The 24,862-nt window shown below is 38.3% G+C and overlaps 1 protein-coding gene across 1 annotated transcript in view; it reads left to right on the top strand.

The window, feature by feature from the left end:
- The window catches only part of LOC135481723 (caskin-2-like), a 75,984-nt gene extending 52,690 nt beyond the window's left edge, over positions 1-23,294 (top strand). The window contains exons 14-19 of the mRNA XM_064761387.1: positions 2,704-2,814; positions 4,577-4,678; positions 7,582-7,720; positions 10,078-11,850; positions 17,879-17,993; positions 21,140-23,294. Of these exons, the coding sequence (XP_064617457.1) occupies positions 2,704-2,814; positions 4,577-4,678; positions 7,582-7,720; positions 10,078-11,850; positions 17,879-17,993; positions 21,140-21,251 (2,352 nt within the window). The 3' untranslated portion in view covers positions 21,252-23,294. The remainder of the gene's footprint in view (positions 1-2,703; positions 2,815-4,576; positions 4,679-7,581; positions 7,721-10,077; positions 11,851-17,878; positions 17,994-21,139) is intronic.
- Positions 23,295-24,862: the final 1,568 nt, after the last annotated feature.

The raw sequence follows: 24,862 nt of genomic DNA, 5'->3' as shown, positions 1-24,862 counted from the left end.
GACTTTATCTTCCCATTTAATCTCAGCAAGCGGTAGTATAGTTATTCCTGGACCATTATTAATAACGGTACATGTATATGCCTTTAGATGTTGAACATTTTGTGTAGCTAAGTACACTATGCAGCTTAAATGTAGGGTGGTTTTGATTCATGTCAGCATATTTATTGTAACGTAGCACCAAGTATTGAAATATCTACAAATCATATGAATTAATATACACATACCAGCCTCATATTGGGCTCTACTCTCTATCGACATGTCACTGAAAATAGTGTTAGATTAACCAATCTGGTGGAATGATTTCCTCACATTTCTGGTTTCTTGTATATTCAGCAGGACTCCTATTTTTTAATACCGAAATGTAGATCTAATAAAGATTGTAATTAGGTATATTTGATAGTATTCATTTAACAGTTGCTTCCTTTGTGCAGTACAATTAGCTTAGATTCGAGTTTCACTTTGGTTTTATAGGTGATAAATGTATAGCCATCACCACACTCCCACATGTTCCATATGGTAATTAAGTAGGGCTGTGCCTTTTTCCAAGTGGGCTAGCTAAAGCTTTTCTGCCAGTACACTTGTAGCTGTTAGATCAGGCTCTAGTGGGCGTGCCAAATCACCTCCAAAAGCCTAATAATGCCAGTTTTATTTGATTACTTGTTGATAATTCGCTGATTAGTATTAAGAGTGCCCATTCTAGCATTGCAGGAATGTGTGTATATAGTGAGAGGCTGGGGTTGGTAACTACTGGGTTTGGCAGGGAATGGCTACAATGGGAGGGTGGAAGATCTGTCAATGTAATGTATTGGATATGGCCAGCCCTTAGCTTCTGGGTGGAGGAATCTGTATGTGTATACCACAGGCAGCCAGGCAAATACTTCTTTGGGAGTCAGTGTGGTGTGGTAGAGTAGACTGCTGTGAGAGTCTATGATAGCTTCTGTCAGACCAGCAGCACAGTAGCTGGAACTAACCCCATCTACTGTTGGTATAGAGGGAGGTGTAGTGCGAACCTACAGTCTTATCAATGCCTGGAGAGGCAGCTTGCCCACTTCTTGTACTGACAGCAGACTGGACTGCATGTACATAGTATAAGGCTTAGGGCTTAGAAGAATTGCCTTCACTCAGAGCTGCATGGATTACAGTCTAGCATGGTGGCTACACTTTTGTATATAGGAGATGTCAGGAATCCTGTTTTGTGTTTATGGATGAAATGAGAGCTGAACACAAACAGACTGGTGGCCATATATCACTCTGTATGTATCTGCTGTCCCCGCCAACACTGGTGTAGAACTAGATCCTGTGGGCTGATGCCTGTGCCTGGGGCAAATCACCTGTAACTTTAGCCTGGGATGTTCCTGGATGTGCCACTGTGATGGGACTGTACTTTTGTACTGTGGAGACATGTCATATAATGAAGTATACCCGGATTTGATTGAGGATACCTGTGCCTCTCAAAGGGTAAGAGCTGGAGCCATCACCCCCTCTTGCCTCTCCCCCCACTCCCTTTAAAGGGTGCTTAACCCACCCTCCAAGAGGTTTTTTGGAGAGCTACCGTACATGTATACTGGGTACCTAGTCCTCTCAAGTCACTGCCCTTATGCAGCAGCCCTGTTAGATAGTGGTCCCAACTTTATCAGGCAGTAGCTCCAAGAGTCTTCAGTTAGGCCTTTGATAAGACCCTGTAATTTGTGATAAGATCTCCACAGAAATAACTTCCTTTGACCAGCTGTCACCAGTTTCTTAGATAAGCTTCTCTGTGAAGGTTCAATTTTGGTCAGTTTTAATTTCCCCTGCAGGACTTGGCAATGAGTTAGGGTTGTTTTAATCATCTCAGTCTCAGCTGGGTTAGAAGGGTCCACATGCTGCCAGGTACAGTTCAGTTATAGTCAGAGGAGCGTGTAACATCTCTGCCTTGGTGCCAGTTACAAATCTCCCTCTTGACACATACCTTTGATACTAAAGTGTTGACAGGCGTCTTGTGTGTGTTTTGGTTTGTAACCCTCAAGGTGATAATTGGGTATGCATTAGTGCAGAGGTGTGCTGATATTACATGATAGTGTAGGCACTGGAAACAGGTACCCCATACAGTCCACAGGTGTTATCATTTTATGAACACATGTTTGGTCATGTATATTTGTGTACTGTGCTTACTCTTACATTTATTTTGGAGACAAGTACATGTACTAAAACCTGCCACATACATATACAGTTGGACAGTAATATTCAAAGTCACACCCTTTATATTGTACATGTATGACTGTAAACCTGGTCATAAACTATATAAGCAGAAATTAAAGTAAAGACCTCATATCAAATGTGAGTTTATTTATTTACTAGTTCTGCCAGGGTTAACAACCATCGACTAAACCAGCAGAACACAGTATTTATTGGTCAGGAATTGTTTCATGTCTCAGCTCAAGGCTTACATGTGCTTGTAGCTACCAGCTATTTTGATCAGGAATTCTACCAAAAACTTTTTTTTTGCTTATGTTTTTAATCTGCAGTTTTTAATGGTATGTATGACTTATATGTCGCCATATGTATTAAACAAAATCCATGTACGTGTTTTCATAAGGTATTTGTGTGTTCTATTTTAGATTTCCTTTTATTATGCATTGAATCCCAAATTTCCCCTTCTTGATTGAGATATGGGTTTAATTGAATAATAATAATTCAGTGTTGTGGAATTGATTTTTGTTGCAGGATTCTGAGGTTTTGCTGACCTGGTTGTCAGACTTACAGTTTGAGGAATATTTGCACAATTTTCTTCAAGCCGGCTACGACATGCCAACTATTTCTCGCATGACCCCTGAGGTAAGAACAGCCCACAAATGTTGTTATAATCTATCATTATGTGTAAATACTTTTCAATCTGCAGTGTTTATGATGTCGTATAATGCATTTATGTGATCATTTTCTGGTATCTTCACCTGCTTGAAACTATGTAATTGGACATGTACATAGCATAGAACACATGGAAGTCTAATTAAAAATTGCCAAACCAGTTAGCGAGCTGTTGTAATCACATAATTACAGGTACATGTTTCTGTTAGTAATGACTTAATGGAGGCTGACAAATTGTGGCTGGAGGCTAAATACCGTCAGTGCTAATGACACTGTGGTAAGCTGGTTATAAAACCCGAAATCCAGGGGTCATCATCTCAGTTATATTGGGATTTATCTGAGCTCGGTGTGGGAGGAAAGTAGACTTTTGTTGTATTTCATTTGTATTTTGTTGTATTTCATTTGTATATTGTGTATGTAACATACCACTCAAGCATGATTGAGTTCACTAGTTGGTATTTTTGATGGGATAAAACTGGAGAATCCAAATGTCCATACATATTTATATGTGTCACACATGGAAAGTGTTCAGCTGACCTCTGGTTAAAATGATATTGAGTTCTTCGGAGCCTTGAAATAATAGCATATCTTCAGAGATATATTCGTAGGTATCCCTAGAGCGTCCACTTCGGAGGTGGTAGATCCAGGGTCAATCCTGGGTCAGGCCACATCTAAGACCTTAAAAGAGGAAATTTTAACTTCCTCGCTTGGCGTTCGGCATTAAGTGTGACAACTGGTTGATCTGTATCAGTGTAATGGCAGGGGCAGGGCAGCTTACTTCCCTTCGGTAATTTGTTTCAGTGAAGGGGCACTATAGAAAAGAGCGGTGGAAATCCGTCTTGCAACAAGGAGGCACATTACATGCACTCTAAGGACGCCTTTGTCGTTATATGACTGAAAAATTGTTAAGTACGATGTTAAACCCCAAGCACTCACTCACTCACTCATAAGTAATTCTAATTACTGAACCATACTGTCTGCTCTTGTGTGACTTTTGTTTGAACAAAAGAGTTCCGTGTAGCTTTGGAGAGATTGCCATTTCTATAAATACATTCAAAAGTGACTCAAGTAGGCAGGAACCATACTGTTGGTTCTTGACTTCACTTCTTCACATTTAGTTCCAAGTAGCCTTGGAGTGATTGGCATTTCTAACAAATATATTCACAAGTAACTATGCAGACTGAAACCAATCAGTGCTCTTTGTTTTACTTTTGTATGGACAAGTATAGTTCTATGCAACCTTGGAATGATTGCCATTTCTACAGATACATGCTGAAGTGCCCCTTGTGGAACGTGGAACTATATTTTTTACCTCTTTGCTTTATTGTTATGCAGAAATACCAAGTCAAGTTTTGTTGCTAAGCAGTCTGTGTATATCTGTCTTGTGTGTAGTGTAAGCTATGACTAATAGTTATGTCTCAATTAAGGATTCTTGTTTACAGGAAGTAAACAGCATCTCTCAGTGTATTGATGTTCTACAGTGTTATATTTCTCAACATATAGGTGTTTTTGTGACTTTGCATAACCAGAAATTGTTTAAATAGAGAAGGAATCTGGTCAAAACAACCCATTGTGTATGTTAGGTTAGGTTTGTCCGTCTGCAGCTGGAGTTGTGCGTGTCTTGTAGTCATGCCTTGAAAAAACAGCAAAATACAAAACTGCAGAGAATGTAGACAGCATATCCTTCATTCTTCTCATTCCACTCTCTCTTTCTCTCTGTCTGTTACTGTAGGACCTGACTGCTATTGGAATCACAAAGCCGGCCCACAGAAAACGGTTAAAAGCAGAGATAGCCAGGCTGAGTATCTGCGATGGGATTCCCGATTACAAACCAGTAAGTATTAGTCATGGCTTCCCTGTTTTGGTACATGTAGGTAGCTTTTGGAACCTAATGGTGATCGAAGTGCTACATTGGGTCTTTAACAAAAATCAATATAGCCAAGACTGGCTCTGTTTTTTTGTTTCTTCAGTGGCCTTTCTTTATTGCGGCATTGTATTGGACTATGTAGGAATGGAGCGTCTATATTGGCATCCACACTGTATTGTTGCACATAGAATGCTGGCTTCCCAATATTGGATTAAAGTGAATTTAGCAGAAAATTATTTTTTCAGGCTACACATTTAATGCAAAATTTTCAGTAAACAAAGGCTTTATTTTATGGAATTTTAGTCTGTATCTTAAGTATCAGTACTGTTATTCTGCAACCTTTTCTTATGTTTACAAGATGATTATGTAAGTGTATTGTGAGGGAATTATTCTATGTTTGAGTTAGAATTATCCTCTTTGTGAAGCCCTGAAATTGGCCAAGCCTAACAATATGGTTTTATCCCCAAAATCAAGTTAAAAAGGTGCATACACAGCACAGAAAATTGCTCTTTGAGGAAAGGTTGAGGAGTTAATTTGTATATTCTGCTATAATCACATTTTTGTGCTATAACCACATGGAATGATATTTTCAGCTTATCATACAGGATACATATATACAGTGTATGTCATATCAGGAAAAATAATGTTTCTGTATTAAAGACATGAATCTGTTACCAATTTGCTGAAAAGTGTATTACATCAGTCATGTAATAAACTCTGTGGTATTACGTGTTTACATGTATGTATGTTTTAAATAAACTTGAATGATCAATTCAGCTGTCCAAAGTCAAGGTATACAATATGTGGGTATTAACTACTGTCACAATAGATGTAAATTAGACTTAAGTTGAAGATGCTGTTCTGTCGTCTGATAACTTTAGAAAGTGTGAATTTATATTCACCATCTAATTGTTAAATTGCATTCAGAATGGCTCATTTATCTGCAAATAGCTTAGGATATAGGGTAGTTTGATCTTATATTAGATCTTCGGACATTTTTCAGAAGTTGGGCCCCGAGGCCCCATTTCACAAAGCTGGCTTAGCGTTGTGTTTGATAACTATTATGGCAGCCAGAACCATTTCAATTATCTTGCCAAAGTAGTTGTGAACCATGGCTTAGAGCCATATCAGAAAAAAGGGTAAATTATTTTGAACAATCTACTGTGGATACTATGATAGGATGCTGTAATGGCCTATACCAGTGTACGCATGTAAATGTGAGCGTGTGGATTGAAGTTAAGTTCATTTAGACGGGCACCTGTTCTGCGGTGGGATATTAGCCTGAGGGATGGTATATGCTGCACTTACGAGCAGTTATACGCCAGTAATTGTGCAGCACTGCCAAGTCAGGAATATACTCTGATTGTCTAATGATTTCTAACACAGCAGGCTTCACATTGTATTAACCTCCACATCAACCCATTACATTTCTCAGCCGCTTCAGATTTCCAGCAGAAAAAAAAAACAAAAAACAAAAAAAAAAAAATTCACAGTTTGATTACAAATTGATTTTATGAAATAGGAGGCAGGCAGCCTGTAGAAAATTAGGAAAAAATCAAGATAAGCTGGGACACTTTGCTGTTTTATTCTGAAGTTTACAACAACAAGTTATTAGTGAAAGATAATGAAGCCAGAAGCTTATTGCTGCGCTGTGTGATGTGAACGGCGATCCTCAGGGCTAGCTGTTCAACATTTTTTAGAGTTAAATTAGACAATTTAAATGTAATATGTAATAAGTAGAGCAGCAGTTCTGGCTTCAGTGAATACCATGCTTAATTCTCTATGCATATTTTCAGGTAATTATAACCCCAGTTGGCAGTGAACTTTTCTGTATGTTCTATAGACTATTATAAAAAAGCTTCATGCAGTCTTGTACAGTAACTGTTTGAAGTCCCATAACGATATTCTTACGAAACCTAGAACTGTCATACCACTTTTGAAACAAGTTCATCAGAATTTAGTATTTACATGGCCTAAACACCAGTGTTCTATAATAGCTGTCAAACATTTTATGTAAAATGTGTTCACAGGTGTCAGGTTAGGTCTGGTCTGGTCCAATCCAGATATGAGCACATCATGGCTGGCAATGTGCATGTAAAACCTATTTCTGTATAGAAAGCATAATAAAGTTAAATTTGGCCTATATATTTAAGATAAAGGTACTCAGTTGATCTATTTTATTGTTATTTTTTATATCAGATAATACAATATTACCAATTTTGCCTGAAAAAAAATCATTTCAGAAGAGATTAAGAAATACAGTACTGAATTGAAGAATTTTTTCAATTATGTAATGTATGTTTGAAGGTCTCAGTCCAGCCTTTTCAAATCACATGTAGATTGGTATTAGGTCATAGTTAATTTGTTACTCGTTTCTCTTGACCCTCTTGCATGCAGTACGTCATACAAAGTAATTAAAATATACATGGGATTGTCTTTTTTTAAACAGAATTTTATTCCAATTCACATCCATTCTGTTTGAAAATCAAATAATAAATAATTAATACGCTCACCATCTCTCAAAGAATAAACCGACAAGGATGTTATGCGATGATCTGATTGATAAGTGTAATTCATGGTGGTAGTTGACTGTGGACTGTCCAGGGACTGTTGGAGAGGGTGTAATCCCCCATACATAACTACAAGTGTTTTAGTTCCCTGATAATTAAGACTGTCCATCTCACTGTCATGAGTGGGGTTACCAGAGATAATTAATGGAGACAATGTGACCATGTAGTGAGCAGCTGGACATAACTGGCCAGAGCCCCCCACCACCACCCCCTCCTCCTCCCCTATTTTTAATGTCATTATTTGGGGGGGTCAGTAATGGAATTATAAAGATGATTCATGTGTTGTTCTCTGTTTTATAGTCTGACCTGCTGGACTGGCTGCGGATGCTCAAGCTGGACTGTTACTATGAGACGCTGATGAGGCAGGGCTTTGATAACATTGACTTTGTCACAGATATTACATGGGAGGACCTGGAGGAAATTGGTATACAGCAGTTAGGTATGAATATTGTTTCCTCTTCGGTAAAAACAACAAAACAAACGGTACTTATTTCCTCGTCATAAATGCTGTGTCTCGACCAGCTGATTTGTACTCTTGACTTACTAACATAACATGTAACTTTAAGTTAATAAAGATTACACAGGTTTACTGAACAAGTGTATAGTTATCAGTTTATTTAGGTGCAGTGTTACCAGTTCGTAATTTTACAGGAAACTTTATTTCAGTTGTGGCAGCATAAAATATCCAGTATGAAAATATGTGCTGCCAATTCCAACTTATTTGTACCAAGATTTAATTACCTAATGTGTGTTGATTTATTTTTATTTTTAAAATAAATCCTATATGAATAAATATTACAATATTTGGAGGTTTCAGTTTGGAATCGAATGCCTCTGGTATTACATGTACAGTGCACGTAAATCCACAGAATGCTACCGTCCAATGACACAATAATTGTACGATGACAAAAATGTTTTCTAGATAAATGGACTTTTCTGAAGTTGACATTATGGAAGTTGTAACAATTGATGTTGATGTTAGGATAGTGTTATCGCGGGTAACAACACCATTTTGAGCTCTTTGCAGAAGAGCTGCTAGTATTACATGGTGAATGTGTGTATGATGTTTATCCTGTGGTAATACCATAGCTGTGGCATGTGAATAATTAGAGTGGCGGCTGTATTGATTAGGCCATGGGTATACGATGGTTCCCCTCATACCCTCCTTTATTGATCTGCCTCTACGGGACGGTTTGCCCCAGTACTTCTCTGTTCCTCTTCACACAAACTCACCAGTCCCAACAGAAAGTCCCCTCGGTCTTCTCCTTTCTAGATTGATATCACAGTTTATGTCAAATCAATCATCCGTGTAAAAAAACAGCTTGTAAATTAAGGAATCTGGGCAGTCTTTGAGAGGGAAGCCTACCAGAAACACAGTTGGATCCAAGGCCTTTACAATGACAGCCTTGTGCCAACAAGTGGCCATTTCAAACAGCCTAATTACTGGTATTACACCCTACTCTCCAGACAGTGATGTATCTGGCTTGCCTTCAGACAGGCCTCTTCAACACAGTAGTCACAAGGCAAGATGATAACAGCTAGATGGGCTGGTCCTGCCTTTAATATGGGCCGTGATGGATATATAATGAAATTGACCTATAATGAGGAAGGATTGTAATGACAATGTCTGCCCAAGAAGCGATAAGGATACACAGCCGGTGCAAAGTTTGGCGAGAAATTATCCTAGAGTAGTGATACATCAGCCTGATGAAGTCCTCTTGTCTATGGCGACTTGCCAGCAGCATAATAGGGTTAAAACAGATCAGACAAATGTAACATGGAATAGTGTTGAAGTTCATGCCAATCTGTAATAGACCCCTGAAGGACTTTAGGCAGGCTTCTTCAGTCCATTTCTCTGAAGCTGATTTCATGTACTCAGAATGTATTTGTCCACTTAGGCATGTACTACTTAGACCTTTTTGTTTTCTGGAAGCAGGCCTCAAGGTGACAGTTCTGAAAACATCCCAAATTAAGCCCCAGGAATGCTGCGTAATCATTAGCCAGCTATTTACCAGCCTCATTGTTAAATGTTAATAAGAACCAGATTTTTTCTGTCCTTTTACAATTTATGGACGTGATCAAGTCCTTTTCAAGCGGATTTTAATACATTCCTGCCACAGCTTTGCTGGAAAAGGTCATACAACAGATAATAGCTTTGTAATTGCTCAGCTTCTTTAATGTTTCTTTTTAAGTAGGTTTTTGTTTAAGAGAAAATTTTCAGAGCTGGTATGAATGGGGTTGTATTTTTATGAAAATTCTCCTCTGATGTTCTAAAGAAGATATGATTGTAGTCTGTCCACATTGTTTCATTGATTGTAGGCATGAATTTTCCGGGAATGCACTGGTTTCAGTGTTACTTCTGAGTAGTGTCTGGGTTTAGCAGACCAGTGCTTACATACTTACTGTGCTTCTCTAGAGGGCCATGATAAAGACACCAAATATGACACCTGACTCACAGTGTCTTTTTACTGACATCAGTTAAGAGCTGGTCAGAAGAGTAAGGTGGAAAAATTGCTGTCAAAGTTGACCTTGAAAACATGAATAAATTTGTTTGTTTACATGTATCAGGATGGATGATTTTGAAGTTTGGAGAATAGCCCAGCTTGGAATTGAATTTGGGTCTGAGATTATGTTAAGACAGACAATATTTTCATTGTTATACATAACATTTGTATTGCACAGGTCCGGCGCCCTGTACATGTACATACATGTATATCTCTGCACTGACTTAATTCTCTTAAAGTAGATCTACTTAATATCTCTTAAATATTAAAATCGTTCTTTTCACTCTTGCAGGTCATCAGAAGAAAATAATGCTAGCCATAGACAGATTAAAACGGATAACGAGCAGTGGGAAGCGTCTATCTAAAGCTGACTGTCAAAGATCCTCAGACAGCTTGGACTCACCGGGGTCTGTGTTGTCAGTAGAAATGGTTCCCACCCCTCAGTATAGCCAGGAGGTGTCCTTTGCCAGGATTAACCCAAAGAAGTCCCCATCAGGAGATAGCCTGAACAGGAATAGTTCTGGTCCAGAGATGACCACCTTTCAGCAGCCGAGAGACACGGGGTTAGGCTCGTCCGTGTCCAGTCTGAACAGTTCTGAGTACGCCTGTGTGTTCCCTGTGGTGCCGAGTGGACAGTACCATTCTAACCCAGAATCCACAGAGTCCAGTTCTGACCGATCCAAGTCAGGATCCAACACTCCTAAAGGAGTAGAGGAACCGTCTGTAGAAGGACACGCCGGATACGTTATTAATAATGTAGACAATCTTGATTTCTCCCCAAAAGTGCCTCAGTCCCATCCCCCTGCTGTGGCCCCCAAGCCCAAACCTGTGGCTAAGATTATTGGGAAGGCATCCAGTGTGGGCTATGAGGCCAGTCATGATTCTGGTCAAGGGGGAAGTGATGGATCGGGGCAAACTACTCCGACGAACACGTTGAGGAAGAACTGTACGTTGAGGAGAGTGAACTCCCCTAAACTTCGTCAAGAGCATACCTACGCTGAACCAGTCAAATCTATGATACAAGCCCCTGCTAGTGCTCCAGTTTTCTCACAGTTCAGTGTGTCCAAACCATTTACAACAACAACATCGCCGTATGGAACTCTGGCTACAGGACACTATGGTAAGACAACGACAGCACCACCTTACAGCAGCCCAGGGCCTGTGCATGCGCCCTACAATTTGCCAGCCACGTCTTATTCTGCTGGATCACCAGTACCAAATGTTATGACAGTGTCTGCACCAAACAGTTCGATGGCATCTCATGCAAGTGCTGGAAAAATCCTGAAGAAAGCTCCTCCACCACCTCCTAAGAGATCCAACTCGATGACTGAGTCAACAAGGACAGATAGGAATGGTTTTGAGGATTCTGTTGACTCAAAATCACCATCTATCGGAGCTCAGCAACAGGACTCTTTTGCAAGTTGTGTGAAAAATCTTTCAGCAAGGTTTGGGAAAATGCGAGAAGAGAAACACGCAGACAGTACTTCGGACACTGCCAGTATTTCTGACAGCGAGGAATTTCCCCCACCACCGCCTCCTATTGCCATGGAGATAATCACGCCTAAAATCCACAGCTATGGCATTCTAGGGAAATCTGTTAAAGGCACATTACCGAGGGAGAGCCCTGAAAGGACTGGTGGTTACTTACAAAAACATATTTCTACAAATTCTAGTAATTCTTACGGGGACTGGTCCTCATCTGTGAATACCTTGCCCCACAATAGGAGCGCCGACCTCGAAAGGGTCCGAACTGAAAGTGAAAGTGCTACCTTAATGAGGCCCAACAAGGCAGGGCTGCCTAGAGACTGTAATGGGGGTCATGATCTCAATGCTTCCAGTGTTAGCATAGACTCCAATACTCTACCTTTCGCCAACGAGAATGTAGGCACTATAAAACAGAAGGTGCCAACGGGCAAACCATCCATTGTCCAGGCTGGTGAGGGTTATGAGGATGGGGAGAGAAATGTCAGCCTGAACTCTAACCTGTTTGAGGAGAGGTCAGCTATGGGCCAGAGATCTGATGGATCTTCTTTACACCGGAAACAAGCCGCGTCTTCCCCCAGAGGTAAGCTTCATAGGTCAGACCACCAAATGTATCTTCTTCCATTGGCAGCTCAGTGTTTACCAGTCACTGTGAACTGGTCACTCTTAAAGTTCAGATCCTTGTACCTATTGAAGGCTTCGTCACAGCATGTCTACATATTCTCAAAGGGTTTGCATGTACCTGTCCAAGTGGATGGATAAGTGTGATGTGTACTCCCTGTTTTCAAGCATTTCAGAGAAATATGAGTATGAAAAACATAAAATCTGGATGCCTTTTTCAGACAAAATGGCCTTTAAAAGGCTACTTTTTAAAACCCTCTTTCAAATTTCGGGCTAACCTATATGTACATGTACCGTCAGATATGTGACATATTTCTCAAAACTTTTGTAATGTTACACCCAGTTCAACTGCCATCATTTTACTGAAACATTGAGGTTACTGTATTGGCTTGATGGCAATATGAAAACTGGCTTTCGAACATTCAGTTTAGTATATGTACACCATATGTACTTTAATTCTTCAACCTTTTTGACAGCATAAAACACCAATCAAATAAATAAATAAATAAATAAATCTTTTTGGCTTGTTGATTTAAGCATGTTTTTATGGTGTTGTTTTCTGTTGACTGATAAAATTATACTTTTTGTGATGCCCTGAAATTGGCCAATCCAACTGATGTAGTTTTGTCTCCAAAATCAAATTAAAAATATGCATAAATTGCACATTCTCGAATAGGTTGAGGAATTAGGGTATGTATATTGAACACTCTGTGTTTTCATAATTGTTACCATAGCCAGACAAAAAAAAAAATTGGAACTTAGACCTCTGATGTTATCTGTTGAAGTATAACTGTAAAGGCCCATCATTGTCATACCACATAAACATGGTAAAATGACACTGATAATTTGGCCATGGCCCATGTACATGTTTTAAGTTCATGTGAGTGCTCTACTGACCATTTCTGTGAATGATCAATTGATGCAAGTTCACTTTCCAGAGGTGTTTCTAGCGAGAGTAATATACATGTACAGTGTATGACACATTAGGGACAGTAGAAGATAGATGCAGTATTAAGAGTAATTGTTGGGTTTGCTGACAAAATGAATGAGGGAGGATATCATATAACTGCATGTGCTGGATTTATATCCAAACCGTTAAAACTAGCTGGAGCCACACTGTGTCCAGGGACTAAATGGGTTTGTGCGTGGAGATTTTCTCTTAAAGCAGGTCTATATCTACCTGTACATGCGTACGGCCTCCTGGAGAGAAATGCCCATTACTTATTAGCTTGAGTGTTTTGGAGCCCAAGTCAGAGCTGTATTAAGTATATAAGTGAGGTGGATTAGCCAAGGCAACCCCCTCAAGGGGGCGATTTGTTACTGTCAGTTTGGCACACACTTGGTCGTCTTGGGGAGGACTACTGAGCTGATTCACACCATCATGGCCAATCCTACCGTCTGAGAACTGGATAAATACATGTACAAGTGTAAAGAAATAAGTACTGACGCCAGTGGTATTTCAGAGACTTTCCAGTACATGAATGTGCAACCTTGAATGCTTTCATTAACTGTTTCCTCAAATTACAATACATCTACATTTATATTAGAATATTAAAATATTAGTTGCAGCTTTCAACTAGTGCTTGTTACAATAGCTAGTTATAATCTAACCTTGAAACTTTGTGTGATTCATAAGGGGGCTGTGGCATGTCAGCTTGGTTGAATGGGGAATCTCTGAAATTTGGAATTTTTTTGTGTTCCCTAATCAACATGCTTGTTCACTGGACTTGCTTGCTCTGAGTCCATGGAAATCAACTAAACATATAGCTACATGTACAACTGTGGCTGATGGGTACTTGTATATCTGCTCTTGTGGACATGCCCAGTGTTGTTGAAACATGCATCTGCTATGGAATTCTTTTGAAACCGTAAACCTAAGCTGAGTCATGGCTGGATTCTTTTGAATCCTTTTCCAGGTTGCCTCTCTAGGTTACAGGTATCTTTGTTTTATCAGTCTCTGCAGACTGAATGCTGAGCACAGATCTATAGCAACTGCTAGAACAGCAGGTTTTCAGCTAGCTCTTCAGTATTACCGAAGCGGTTAATGGACCAAGTTTGTCAAAACATCTTAATTTTCCACACGACATGTTGTGTGTGTGTGCTGTTCAATTCCCCAGTTTTGGCTGGAACTAGCATTGTTTTCTACACACGTATATTCTATATTTATACAGTCTTTCTCTCCATTATCTCTTAGCTTTAGTGTTTTTGTGTACAAGTTGAACATTAGGATAAAGAAACAGCATTGTTAATACAAATAACTGTTCTTGTGAGTAGAATAAAGGAAAAGCATGTGTACAGAAAAATGTGGTCCTTATTTTAGAGTTCAGAGTTTTGATATTAATTGATAATTATATCAGGGAATGTCTGGTAAGGTAGTTTATATATATATATATATATATATATATATATATATATATATACCAGTAAAATTTTGTTAAATTGAACATGTGCTTGATTTAAATATGCTTACATGTATATGTTGCTCCATGTTTCCTCATGTTTAGCACATACTTGATGTAAAGATCTACTAGTCTGTTCAGTACTAAAAATCCAACAGGACTTGTTAATGGTGTTAGTGCTGAATAGTACTTGAGTGTGATTTAAAATTGTGCATTATTCAGGCCCTGAACTGTGGATGTATACCTTTATCAAGCCCTGAAACCTCCATGCTTGTTTCATGTTGATTTTATGTTGACAAATGTCCATAGATGTACCTTAATTCTCTACTCAAATCTGTATGATTTATATCTAAATGGCTCCCCAATTTGTATACGGTGGCATCTGTATGTTGCACATAAAGCTGTACATTGTAAACTCGAGCTTGTTGTCCTTGTCTAAACTTCTATTATTAACCACTTTTATATTGACTATAAAAAGCTACTATTACAGAGGCTAGGATATGAGAAGTCCTTGACTTAGTTAGAAAATACTGTAAATCAATGCTAAAAGTCAACCACTTTTATATTGACTATAAAAAGCTACTATTACAGAGGCTAGGATATGAGAAGTCCTTGACTTAGTTAGAAATACTGTAAATCAATGCTTGTTTTGTCAAGTACATAACACTACATGTAGGTTGTCAGATTAACTTTTCCCAGAGACAGAATTGCAATGAATTTTTCCTTCACATAAGGATTTGTGATTGCCCCCCCCCCCCCAACCATGCCCTCTGCCCCCAACCACCAAAAAAAAAAAAGAAATAATTAAATAAAAAATAAAGAAATAAAAAAAAATGTATGAAGACTAATTTTCACAGGAGAATCCTAATGCATGCTGAAAACAGGGGACAGTTGTTGCATAACTGAAATTTGTGGGAATGATAATATTTCATAGCCTGGCTTTTTGCGCCCCTGGGAAACACGCCCTTTAGCCCTCGATATTATCAGTGTTTGTTTTTTAGCGTTTTTTTTTTTTTTTTAAGATGTATGAGTTGCATATCATGTTTTTGTAGATGTACATTAATTTTTTATCGACTGGTTTAGTACATGGATATAGCAGTCAGAATATTCAAGCCATTTGCCTCATCTCCCCCAACACCCCTCACCTCCTCCCCATAATTTAGAAGTGTATTTAAAGATGGAAGCCCGGGTGTACATTTTTGTGGTCAGACCATTGCCTGCCAAGTCTAAGGTTTTTCTTGGCACTAGTCATCAAAATGGATAAGGCTTAAGGAAATAGGGTGTTTATTCACTTACTCATTTGCCCTACCACCAGTTCCCCTGTACTGCGTGAAGTGTGCTTACAAAACAATGCACAAGTTTATGTTACACTCTGTAGTATTTTTCCACTACAAATCCAACATTTGTCACTGGTCACGTGTACCGTGTGTTGTTATTTTGGAGCTCCTCAAGCATGGAGTCAAAGTAGTGTGATTTAATTCACATGGTATAGCTTAATCGTAACAAAGAAAGTTTTCTTTTTTCATGCATTCATTAATTTGACCTGGGGCAAAGGCTGATAATTATCAGCTGAGTCAGAAACATGTATGTGTAGTTTAAGAGAGAGACATGGGGGTCAGTTTTTACAAAAGTCTCATGATTCAGTTCCTGACTCAAGCATGCATGTACATGTGAATAAGTATTTTGAAAAAATCTGTTTTTAAGCATAAATTGATATTACAGTGTATTTCAATCCTGTACACTCTATACCATCATCAAGTTTCCAAGGCTTGAGCTTGAACATACATGTACGTCTGTCATTTATGACCATACTGTGCATGGTATTTTTATTATGACTAACAATGCATGAGGTAGAAATATTTCTAGTTGAAGGGAGACAACTCTGATGCTGCAAGCAGCATTGCTTTGTTACTGAAGATGTACCTGTGTAAGCTATTAACATTAGACCACCATGGAGATTCTGTTTGGCATGTGTACACAAAAATGTGATGTGTCTATGGTATGAGTAAGACAGTGTTTCTTCTATCATTTTGGCTGTGGTCTTTCTTTTTCGACTTTTTCCAAGACCTGCATTTTACGATCATCTCTTGCCAAGCAATCAGCGTGCGTGCCATTGAGCACAAGTTAGCAAATCTGTAGCCTGCTTTTCTGATAAATATCTTGATGATGTGCTGTCGGTGTTTAGTTTAAAATGTTTGTGTATAATGACACTGAAAGTGTAATCGTTCCGCTGCTGGCAACGCCTTAGTACTTGTAAACGAAAAGGAAATTCATGTACTACGAAAAAGAACTCTAATTATGAGGTGATAAAACCCATGGTTCACTTAATTGTTAAATTTGAAATATAATAATAAGAATGCTTATAATTTTGAAAGAGAGATTAAGCATGACGTTAAAGCCCAAGCATTCATTCATTCATTGAGAGAGAGATGGTATAAAAGCAGGAGTTGGGTACCTGACAATACTCCTGACATAGAGTCAGAGACAAAAGCTACAACTTAAGGAATGATCCAGTTAGAGCTCTGTCTTCTCTAAATGGCTAGGGCATAATCAACAGATTTTGGGAAAGAGCTCACAGTTGGGAAAATTTAATGTTAACCACGTACATGTATTTGGGGAGTAAAGTACTGTTTACGGTACAGTTAACTTGTACTTAGCCCAGGTCACATACTTTAATTAAAACTTGGGAATGTATATTTCAATTTATCAAAATCATACACACCATCTGGCACTTCTCATATTACATCTTACTCCCCACTGTTCAAACAGTAAAAAACAGGTGTGCATATCTGAAAAGTGTATGTCGTGGGAGATCAGACCCTAGTTGGGACATTTGTGGCAACAAATGAGGAAAATGATCATCAGACCCTAGTTGGAACATTTGTGGCAACAAATTAGGAAACTGATCATCAGACCCTAATTGGAACATTTGTGGCAACAAATTAGGAAACTGATCATCAGACCCTAGTTGGAACATTTGTGGTAACAAATGAGGAAACTGATCATCAGACCCTAGTTGGAACATTTGTGGCAACAAATTAGGAAACTGATCATTGGGAATGAGGCCAAATATCAACCCCTGGACCATAAGCACATGTAGATTATGCCCTAATGGTACACTATGTTTATAAGTTTGTACATGTAAAGTCGATGCCACCATTGTTATTCTTTTTTAACCTGTACTGGGAGACAAAAAAAATAGAATTTCTTTTGGAGCATGACATAGTGAAGATATATATCTCAGGATTGCTAGTTAGGATCTATGCTAATGTTGAGATTTCTCTGCTAATTATATGTAATTATATTTAGTTGTATAATTTGGAAGTTGCTGTCACTACATGTACCTTAAAAACAATGCATACCTGTGCCACGCCCATGTTCATCATTAGGATGAAAGTACATGACAAGATGTCTCAAGAATCAGTTCTCTTTATGTTACATGATTCCCGTTCATCTGGAAGCCTTCTCTAGTTAAAATTTAAGTACGACATTAAACACCTGCCAAATTTATAAATATATATATGTAGATATATCTGGAGCTATTTGTCTGTCTTATGTCTTCTCTTTACCCTTGACATCTCTCTGTTACAGACCTGAGGAAAGTCCAACCTCCTCCACCAGTAGCCAAGAAGCCTGCCGTAAATAAAGCATCAGTACCAGTGCCGTCACAGCCTATCCCAAACAGCCTACACCCAGACCCTGAATCGTAAGTTCTACTCAGTCTAAATTCTGTCACAGCCTGTCAATGTAATCTACACCCAGACTCTGAATCGTAAGTTCTACTCAGTCTAAATTCTGTCACAGCCTGTCAATGTAATCTACACCCAGACTCTGAATCGTAAGTTCTACTCAGTCTAAATTCTGTCACAGTCTGTCAATGTAATCTACACCCAGACTCTGAATCGTAAGTTCTACTCAGTCTAAATTCTGTCACAGCCTGTCAATGTAATCTACACCCAGACTCTGAATCGTAAGTTCTACTCAGTCTAAATTCTGTCACAGTCTGTCAATGTAATCTACACCCAGACTCTGAATCATAAGTTCTACTCAGTCTAAATTCTGTCAGTCTGTCAATGTAATCTACACCCAGACTCTGAATCGTAAGTTCTACTCAGTCTAAATTCTGTCACAGCCTGTCAATGTAATCTACACCCAGACTCTTAATCGTAAGTTCTACTCAGTCTAAATTCTGTCACAGTCTGTCAATGTAATCTACACCCAGACTCAGAATCATAAGTTCTACTCAGTCTAAATTCTGTCACAGTCTGTCAATGTAATCTACACCCAGACTCTGAATTGTAAGTTCTACTCAGTCTAAATTCTGTCACAGTCTGTCAATGTAATCTACACCCAGACTCTGAATCGTAAGTTCTACTCAGTCTAAATTCTGTCACAGCCTGCCCATGTAATCTACACCCAGACTCTGAATTGTAAGTTCTACTCAGTCTAAATTCTGTCACAGTCTGTCAATGTAATCTACACCCAGACTCTGAATCGTAAGTTCTACTCAGTCTAAATTCTGTCACAGCCTGTCAATGTAATCTACACCCAGACTCTGAATCGTAAGTTCTACTCAGTCTAAATTCTGTCACAGTCTGTCAATGTAATCTACACCCAGACTCTGAATCATAAGTTCTACTCAGTCTAAATTCTGTCACAGCCTGTCAATGTAATCTACACCGAGACTCTGAATCGTAAGTTCTACTCAGTCTAAATTCTGTCACAGCCTGTCAATGTAATCTACACCCAGACTCTGAATCGTAAGTTCTACTCAGTCTAAATTCTGTCACAGTCTGTCAATGTAATCTACACCCAGACTCTGAATCATAAGTTCTACTCAGTCTAAATTCTGTCAGTCTGTCAATGTAATCTACACCCAGACTCTGAATCGTAAGTTCTACTCAGTCTAAATTCTGTCACAGCCTGTCAATGTAATCTACACCCAGACTCTTAATCGTAAGTTCTACTCAGTCTAAATTCTGTCACAGTCTGTCAATGTAATCTACACCCAGACTCAGAATCATAAGTTCTACTCAGTCTAAATTCTGTCACAGTCTGTCAATGTAATCTACACCCAGACTCTGAATTGTAAGTTCTACTCAGTCTAAATTCTGTCACAGTCTGTCAATGTAATCTACACCCAGACTCAGAATCATAAGTTCTACTCAGTCTAAATTCTGTCACAGTCTGTCAATGTAATCTACACCCAGACTCTGAATTGTAAGTTCTACTCAGTCTAAATTCTGTCACAGTCTGTCAATGTAATCTACACCCAGACTCAGAATCATAAGTTCTACTCAGTCTAAATTCTGTCACAGTCTGTCAATGTAATCTACACCCAGACTCTGAATTGTAAGTTCTACTCAGTCTAAATTCTGTCACAGTCTGTCAATGTAATCTACACCCAGACTCTGAATCGTAAGTTCTACTCAGTCTAAATTCTGTCACAGCCTGCCCATGTAATCTACACCCAGACTCTGAATTGTAAGTTCTACTCAGTCTAAATTCTGTCACAGTCTGCCCATGTAATCTACACCCAGACTCTGAATTGTAAGTTCTACTCAGTCTAAATTCTGTCACAGTCTGTCAATGTAATCTACATCCAGACTCTGAATCGTAAGTTCTACTCAGTCTAAATTCTGTCACAGCCTGCCCATGTAATCTACACCCAGACTCTGAATTGTAAGTTCTACTCAGTCTAAATTCTGTCACAGTCTGTCAATGTAATCTACACCCAGACTCTGAATCGTAAGTTCTACTCAGTCTAAATTCTGTCACAGCCTGCCCATGTAATCTACACCCAGACTCTGAATTGTAAGTTCTACTCAGTCTAAATTCTGTCACAGTCTGTCAATGTAATGTACATCCAGACTCTGAATCGTAAGTTCTACTCAGTCTAAATTCTGTCACAGCCTGCCCATGTAATCTACACCCAGACTCTGAATTGTAAGTTCTACTCAGTCTAAATTCTGTCACAGTCTGTCAATGTAATCTACACCCAGACTCTGAATCGTAAGTTCTACTCAGTCTAAATTCTGTCACAGTCTGTCAATGTAATCTACACCCAGACTCTGAATCGTAAGTTCTACTCAGTCTAAATTCTGTCACAGCCTGTCAATGTAATCTACACCCAGACTCTGAATCGTAAGTTCTACTCAGTCTAAATTCTGTCACAGTCTGTCAATGTAATCTACACCCAGACTCTGAATCATAAGTTCTACTCAGTCTATATTCTGTCACAGTCTGTCAATGTAATCTACACCCAGACTCTGAATCGTAAGTTCTACGTAGTTCAGTCTAAATTCTGTTACAGTTTACCCCAAACACACTGTATCCTAACTCTGAAACTGAAATTCTTCTTACTCTATGTTCTTCAACTAGCAGACCTTAATATACTATACTGTTAACAAGAAACCTCTCCGGCCATACGTAGGAAGGTCTGCCAGCAACTTGTGGATGGTCGTGGGTTTCCTCCCACCATAAGCTGGCCACTGCTGTATAAGTGAAATATAGTTGAGTATGTGGTAAAACACCGATAAAACAAATAGATAATATTTGCCAAGTTCATGTGTCAACATGGTTTGTATGGTCCTGTCTAATTGTGTACTAGATCTAGACTTGGCATTATCATAGTCTTAATTGAAAGCCTCAGTTCAGTCCTGGACAGCCATAAGGGTATAAGATTCTTAATTAAGTCCTGTTAAACCACTTAGAGCTTACTTATAGGATGTCTATGTAGTTTGTTCACTACTGATATGCATTCTGACCAGCAGTATGTCTCAGCCAGGCAAAGTTTGTGTTTTTTGGACTCTGAAACGTAACACGTTTTTTTGGCTGTGGCTGTGTTTGCAGGAAGCAGAAGCGATCGACAGAGACGGGTGATGTGCTCAATGATATAGACAACATGCTGGCTGACCTGACAGAGGAATTAGACGCCATGTTAGACCTGGAGCTGGTTGAGTGAGAGGCAGCACCAGACTTGATCCAATTACAGCATGTTCCAAAAATTGCTGCACACTCTTCACCTTCTATTGGTTTCTTGCTGAAAAGAAATTTTTTTGAAATACTTTTCCCCCTCTTCATTTACAGTCAGCAATCATTCTGTTTTTGATACCATCTGTAACATATTTTAAGATGTCTGGCGAGTTATTTTTGTGGAACAGTATCTATTTGAAGTGTGTATTTATCGCTATTTTTTTTTCTCCTGTCGGCTATTATGGCCTCCAAGACAGTTCATCAACAGTCCCTGTGTACATTTCACACCTTCTTCTCAGAGACTTTTCTTAAAAATCCAACATCTGTGAAATATTGCACTTGATGAATATTGCATATTTTTGTTTTTTTTTCAAGTTACTGCCATAGAGAATATCCGGAAAGTGATGTTCTCACTGACACACTGAGGTAGATGTTTTCTCTGTAGTACAGACATACATGTTTTAGTAGTTTACAAGGACTATTTCATAGATATGGGTTATCTAGGTGTAAAGAAGTAAGAATAAGATAATTTTGAAAAGGCACCACATAATACCTTATGATTTCTGCTGTGAAGTTGCTTCACTAAGCACATGTTTGTTTGGTGTTTTAAATGCAGTGACACTATACCGTTTTTCTTTCTTTGCTTTTTCTAATTTTTTTTCTGTAAAGTATTAGTATACGTCACGGGAAGATTTTTTTTTATCAGAGTGGATTGATTATACAGACATATTGACTTGTTTAACCTGGACTACTCACTTATTCTTTGCTGACCCAAGAATTCAATAGAATATTTTCATGGAACAGATTTAATTTGGATCATGTGTCCCTTTTGTTTTTTTTTGTCATGGTAATGGGGTATGATAATAGTTATCATGATCTTTGTAAATATTTTTGAGGAGATGAATTTCAAATGTTTACAATCATTTTCTGTCACCAGTATTTCTTGGAGGTTTCATGTCAGTTATACTTTCAGTGCTGTTAGTTTGCCTGTAAGAGAGGCCTTCATGCAGGTGTTTTTGTATGCTGGTTGAAATATTTAATGCAGACATCAAGACCTTGAAATGATAGATTCATGGAGAGCACTTCCTGTCCCATGAACTTTGTGAGTTGTTGATTTATACATGTAGATGGGAAGTCAGTAGTATTTCTACATTAACTGTATATTTGTGGAAATGAACTGGTGTGATCATGTTATTGATACTTGCTTATCAAATGCCTTTGCTGAATACGTAACTCTGAGAATGCTGGTTCATATGTAAAATGCTTGGTTATGTACATGGAAATGTAACAGTATGTTACGTTCACATAAAATGCTGGGTAGCTGTGAAATGTAGAGTAGCCCAAACTGTCGACTTCTAATGACAAGCTAGTGTACCAAAGTCAAGTTGCAACGGTAAATGCAAATAACTGAAAACTTTTCAATGGCAAAAAGCTTCGGCCTGTGTGAATGCAAATATAAGACAGTGCAGATTGCAGGAAAAAAAGGCTTGTGTAAACTGATATGATTATTTTTGTGATTACATTTGATCTGTGACAAGATTGTTACTGTATTGTGGTTACTTTTAATTGTTTTCCTTCCTATGCAATTATGAAACAAACTGTTCAATTAATAACTGGTTGAAACTTTTTTGCTGAAAGTTGTCTGCTGTAAGACATGCATTTCATTACAAATGTTAGCAATAATTCTACTTTGAAAGACTGGCATTGTTCCCTTAGCCAATGGGCATTTTTTTTGCCAAATAAGCTGGTGCCAAGCTAAGTGAAACCTTACTGTATATTGTGGTAATTTGTACAAAATATGGACTATGTTACAGAAAAGAACTTAAAAGGCAAGAGTCTGAAGTTGAGTTTAATGTTCCCGCTATCAAAGGTTTCGCACATGTGTCTGGGCCCATTTTCACAAAATTCTGTCAACTAATTTTTCATAAATGACGTCGCCTTATGGCAGGTAACTTAGACAACATCTTTTAAAGACAATAGTTAAGAGAAATATGACTTATGAAGTTTTGTGAAAGTGGCCCCTGAGCCATAAATTCACACACACACACACACACATATATATATATATATATATATATATATATATATATACACTGAAGTAAACTGCACAGCTTGGACCTGGCCATAATGACAAAACTTCTTAAATCAGTCTTTCTTGGTGGCATTTCACGAAAAGACAACATCTTTGGGAATTTTAAACTATAATTCAATGTCATCTTTGCAAATTGTTATGAGAAAATTAGTTGACATGTTTTGTATAAGATCCCTTCTGTTGGGAAAAATATCCCATCACATCTCGAGACTCTATTCATCTAATAGCACATAAGCAAATAAATTCCAACTTTCCACTTTGTGGGACATCACTAAAGATTCCATGTTAAACTTGCTAACACCCTTTATATAAAAAGTCAACAACCACCTTTACATGGTTCTTTAAAGTAGACATTAGATAGTTATTTTGATAGGTTTGTAAATGATTTAGTTATTTGACAACCCATCCATGAGATTCATTGGTGAGCATGCTTTCATAGAATTTCATTTAGAAGACATCAATGCAAAAAGTTAAATATAATTTGCCATGTAATACCTAAAACAAACAAGTCCTGCTTAATGGGTTTTGCAGTACACACGTGATTGGGAAGAACATGCAGATCCCTTAAAGTTCCGCTAAAGGTATTGCAGTTCAAGATTATCCCCCTTTGCCTGCGTACATGTTGTTGGACAGTGACAACTATTATTACGGGAACCTAGCAATGTTTTGTTTCTCTTGAACGCTTTCGTTATAGAATGTAAATTATGGTAGCAGTTGCCGAATTGTACAGTTTTTTTTTTGTTATGTGAATAGAAGTTTATTTATGGTTTCACAATTGCCGATTTGAAAAGTGTGATGGACTTTGTTTCCACTGTTGACTGCCGAGTGTATACGTGAGCTTTAGCTCAACGTTTGATGTTACCATATTCTTCCGGATTCACACAATCCTTAAAAATCTACCCGATGTCAGATAGTGTAACGGATGTTATGTCGTATACCCTATCCATCGATATGTACCCAACACTTCATATATCGCCCCCCCCCAATCCCATGTTTCTTTTTGACAGGTAAACCTGTCGAATAATTATGCTTTTGCTTGGATGGATTTTGTTAAGTCTTCCCCTGTTTTGAATTTTCGTTATTCAATCTTTATTTTAAAACCATGTAGTCTAATTTGGTTGTGAGCTTATTTCAGTAATTCATGGGACTTGATCCTCCAGCAAATGTTGGTGTATATTTCAGTATCAATGTATATTTATTGCAGTTGCATGGAGCTCTCCGAGAAATTCTGCTGATCTGTCCAAGAAAAACGCCATCAGTTTTTTGTCTGGTCGCGCATACGTTTGTCATGTGAAGAGCAGCTGAAAGTCAAATGTTTTCAATGAAATCGTTGAAATTGTCACTTGATCTAACAAAATAAATGTTAATGTATGAAATGAACTCTTGTCTAAGTGGTATTTGTTGATTTATGCACTTTTTGCTTGGTGTTTAACGCCGCACTCAAGAATGTTTCTTTTGTCCGACGGCTGTCAGGTTTATGAGTCCAGAGTAATCCACTGACCTTTAAT

Source organism: Liolophura sinensis, chromosome 1 (assembly GCF_032854445.1).
Source record: "Liolophura sinensis isolate JHLJ2023 chromosome 1, CUHK_Ljap_v2, whole genome shotgun sequence".
NCBI classification, from domain to species: domain Eukaryota; kingdom Metazoa; phylum Mollusca; class Polyplacophora; order Chitonida; family Chitonidae; genus Liolophura; species Liolophura sinensis.
Note: the sequence above shows the minus strand (reverse complement) of the source record. Positions and strands in the feature narration are given on the sequence as shown.